Genomic DNA, 3,557 nt, shown 5'->3' on the forward strand with positions numbered 1-3,557 from the left:
TCTTTTCCCTCCTATTAAGTTTACTCAGGCTCAAAATCAAGTACGATCAAGGAAAGCAACGCCCAAATGGATAAGTCCAGAAGAGGAGAATAATTACCGAAATCAATCCCGTCTCAATTGACTACATCACTTTTGTAACCCAACATCTTCTATAATCTAATCGGTTTGACCTCTCCTTATCGACGCATATTTGTGGTCTACAATAGTACCCCAACACTTTACCGTTGGAAGGAAAAGTGGAGGAATTAAAAAGTTTATATATGTAGCCAAATACAAGAAAATCCATGTAAAGAAAATCGAGAATGATAAGAAAATTCGCTATGTAAAATATATCTGACCCTTGAAATTCTGAAAGGACCCGAAAAATCAACAAATATATAGTAAGCGCTTTTCAAAAACCATCACCTTTATTCACATGCATGGTCCTAAAATCAACTAAGTGCTTGTTCCTTTCCTTATGTGTCCACATCAAGCCGAACTTGCACTTTTTTCCCTCTCTTTTTTTTTTTTGAGGTATCTTTCACACCTTTATCTCCCCCTATCCCTATAAAACCAAACTCTCTTCAGATTCTCAAAACTCATAAACAAACACACTTCCATTGCGAAATCTCTCTCTCTCTCTCTCTCTCTCTCTCTCTCTCTCTCTCTCTCTCTCGCATACTATGACCGGGAAGAGAAGCCAGACAAGCCCTGTCGGGAGCCCCTTATCGGGCAACGTGTCGGACGGCTACAACCCGAAGGAGCAGGACCGGTTCCTGCCGATCGCCAACGTGAGCCGGATCATGAAGCGGTCCCTCCCTGCGAACGCCAAGATCTCCAAGGAGGCCAAGGAGACCGTCCAGGAGTGCGTCTCCGAGTTCATCAGCTTTGTCACCGGCGAGGCCTCTGACAAGTGCCAGCGCGAGAAGCGCAAGACCATCAACGGTGACGACCTCCTCTGGGCCATGACCACCCTCGGCTTCGAGAACTACGTTGCCCCCCTCAAGGTGTACCTCAACCGGTATCACGAGGCTGAGGGCGACAAGGGCAGCGCCGCCGGCACAGGGAGGGGGCACGAGGACCCGCCGGCGCCATCTGGGGCAGAGCACAGGGTCAACGGCGTGGGGGATTTTCAGAGCTTTTATGGGTTGGTCGCTGTTGGGGGAGGGTTCAACGTGAATCGGATGATGATCGGTGAGAATGGGGATGGGAGTGGAAATAAAGTTATGGCTCCTCAAATTCATAATGGGGTGGGGTGGTAGAGAAATTTTAGAGCTTACTTAATTAATTTCAAGTGGGAAATATAACCACCGATTTGTTAGATGGTATGTTATGTTGAAGTAGTAAGCTTATTTTTGTTCAATCTACTCATACTAATGGAAATATATCGCAAATTTCCTATAGTACCTACTTAAGTTCTCCAGTTTTTTTTTCTCAAAAATCTAAACTTCGCCACAGCTATATTTTGTTAAAATTCAGGCATCATTCGGGGTGTCTACAAAACGGAAGAGTAATGCATGTAGTACATGTTGCCGTGACGTGCGATTAAGTGCACCTGAATCCCTAACATTTTCCGAAGATGTGCGATTTCATTCTAAAACTATTAAAAAGTACAATCAATTCCTAAAACTTATCAAACTGGTGCAATTAAGTCATTTTATTAGGTTTGTCCAATATGCCTAATGAAAAATGCTGACATGTTATTTTTTTGTTCTCTTAATACACATGGTGCCGATGTGGTGCCAACTAGGCTCTACATCAAACAAAAATATGAAAAACTAAACAAAAGAGATAAAAAAATTAAGGAAAAGGAAAAATGATAAAAAACACAAAAATTAAAGCAGAGTACATATTGGGGGTTGGGTTGGGTTGGGTTGGGGCAGCATCGCCCTTTAAGCCCCCTCCGGTAGAGTGTGTTTTTCTTTATCTTTTTAGACCTTTTTTTTTTATTTTTAACCTTAAAATTAGGAGATAAACGGTGTCGTTTTGGTAATTGTTCCACTCTTCATTAACATAATGGCCACGTAGGAAAGAGAAAGTAATAAAAAAAGTCGGCATTTTCCGTCAAATAAATTGGACATAGCTAATGCATGACTTACAAACATCAATTTTGTAATTTTTTTTTGTGTTGATTACACTTTTTAAAAACTTTAGGTGTCTATTGCACTTTTGATATGTTATGGAATAAAAGTAATTTAATTCATTCTGTGCTAATGAAAATGACAGCTATCCGAGAGAGCAAAAAAGATGTTATGAAGGAACCTATGCACCTCTTTTTATAAAAGTTACTTTCGTATCTGGAGAAAATATCACAAGCTGTTATAAAGGATGCTATGCGCCTTCTTCTATAGAAGGTTACTTCGATATATATATTGCCCATATGTGGCGCATCAATATATCACGTATTATGTTAACATGAAGTTTCATGGTTCGGTTACCAAAGTAAATTATGTGAACAAAATGGAAAAATACAATTGACTCCGGGATCACTGATTTTGCACATTGAGAGCATACTTTTATCTGCCTAAATAATAATAATAATAATAATAATAATAATAATAATAATAATAATAATAATAATAATAATAAACAACGCTTAAATTATTGACTTAGAAATGTATTGAGCACGACAAACTGGAGTGCATTTCTCCTACCTCAACTATATAACATTAATTTTGTCAGGCCAACGGTCAGAAGTAATCGTTCCAAAGAATGAACAGAATTCAGATTCGAATCTGAAAATTTTATTTGCGGCATCAGTTTTACCAGAACTTTTCTTTATGAAGTTCAAATTGTTCTGTTAGCATTTTGAACCTGAAATGTCTATTTCCGAGTCCCACGTACTTTTCTTATTGGAATTTCAAACTCTTTGCCATATTCCTTTCTTTTTGTTTAAGGTAAAAGTTTGTTACTTCATGGAGAGCGAGGTATGTGAACGGGTGACAGATTGGCTAAACGGCGGATGATTCTGTTCGGTAAGAATTGATGATATATTTTATGTCAGTCAGAAGGTGAGGTTTTAGTGATTGAATTAATGCAAATAAAATTGTTGATCAATCTCTGAACGAGGATTCACCAGTAAATAAAAATTCCAGATGAGGGAATACTATTTGATACGAAAGAAGATGACAGCAGATGGTATCCGACCTTTTTTATGTACCATTTTGAAGCCTCAAATGCTAAAGGAGCAGAATTTGGTGCGGTACCGGTATCTGAAATAGGGACACAATAGCTCAAAGTTACCAAGCTAAGATTCAAATGTTCAAGCAAATTGGTTAATTATGAAGCTCGTATCTTAGGATTAAGGGCGGCCTTGAGCATAAAGATTGAAGACCATAGTATTCGGGGATTCGGGCTTGATCATACACCAAGTTAAAGGGGATTGGCAAACTCAAGATGAAAAACTTCTTCTTTATTACCAGCACCAAATCCTCGTGAACCGTTTGTTTGACAGCATTGAGTTTCATCACATCCCATAACTCCTTCAGCTGAACATGGACATCTCCTTTCTTATTTCACCCATTGAATCGAGGCGGCATGCGCCGGATCTGGACAGTGCCATGATGGACGATGTTTGC

At 39.1% G+C, this 3,557-nt stretch overlaps 1 protein-coding gene across 1 annotated transcript; it reads left to right on the plus strand.

Annotated features, from left to right (window-relative positions):
- The first annotated feature begins 598 nt into the window (after positions 1 to 598).
- LOC115682007 (nuclear transcription factor Y subunit B-3-like) lies at positions 599 to 1,382 on the plus strand. Its single transcript, XM_030606132.2, has one exon. The coding sequence runs from the start codon at positions 663 to 665 to the stop codon at positions 1,239 to 1,241; it is 579 nt and encodes a 192-aa protein (XP_030461992.1). The 5' UTR covers positions 599 to 662; the 3' UTR covers positions 1,242 to 1,382.
- Positions 1,383 to 3,557: the final 2,175 nt, after the last annotated feature.

Source organism: Syzygium oleosum, unplaced genomic scaffold (assembly GCF_021117445.2).
Source record: "Syzygium oleosum isolate NSW1041296 unplaced genomic scaffold, Sole_v2.1 Sole_v2.26, whole genome shotgun sequence".
NCBI classification, from domain to species: Eukaryota; Viridiplantae; Streptophyta; class Magnoliopsida; order Myrtales; family Myrtaceae; genus Syzygium; species Syzygium oleosum.

What these genes read in the sequence shown, in the direction of transcription:
- LOC115682007 (XM_030606132.2), top strand. Translation starts at nt 663, where the DNA reads ATGACCGGGAAGAGAAGCCAGACAAGCCCTGTCGGGAGCCCCTTATCG.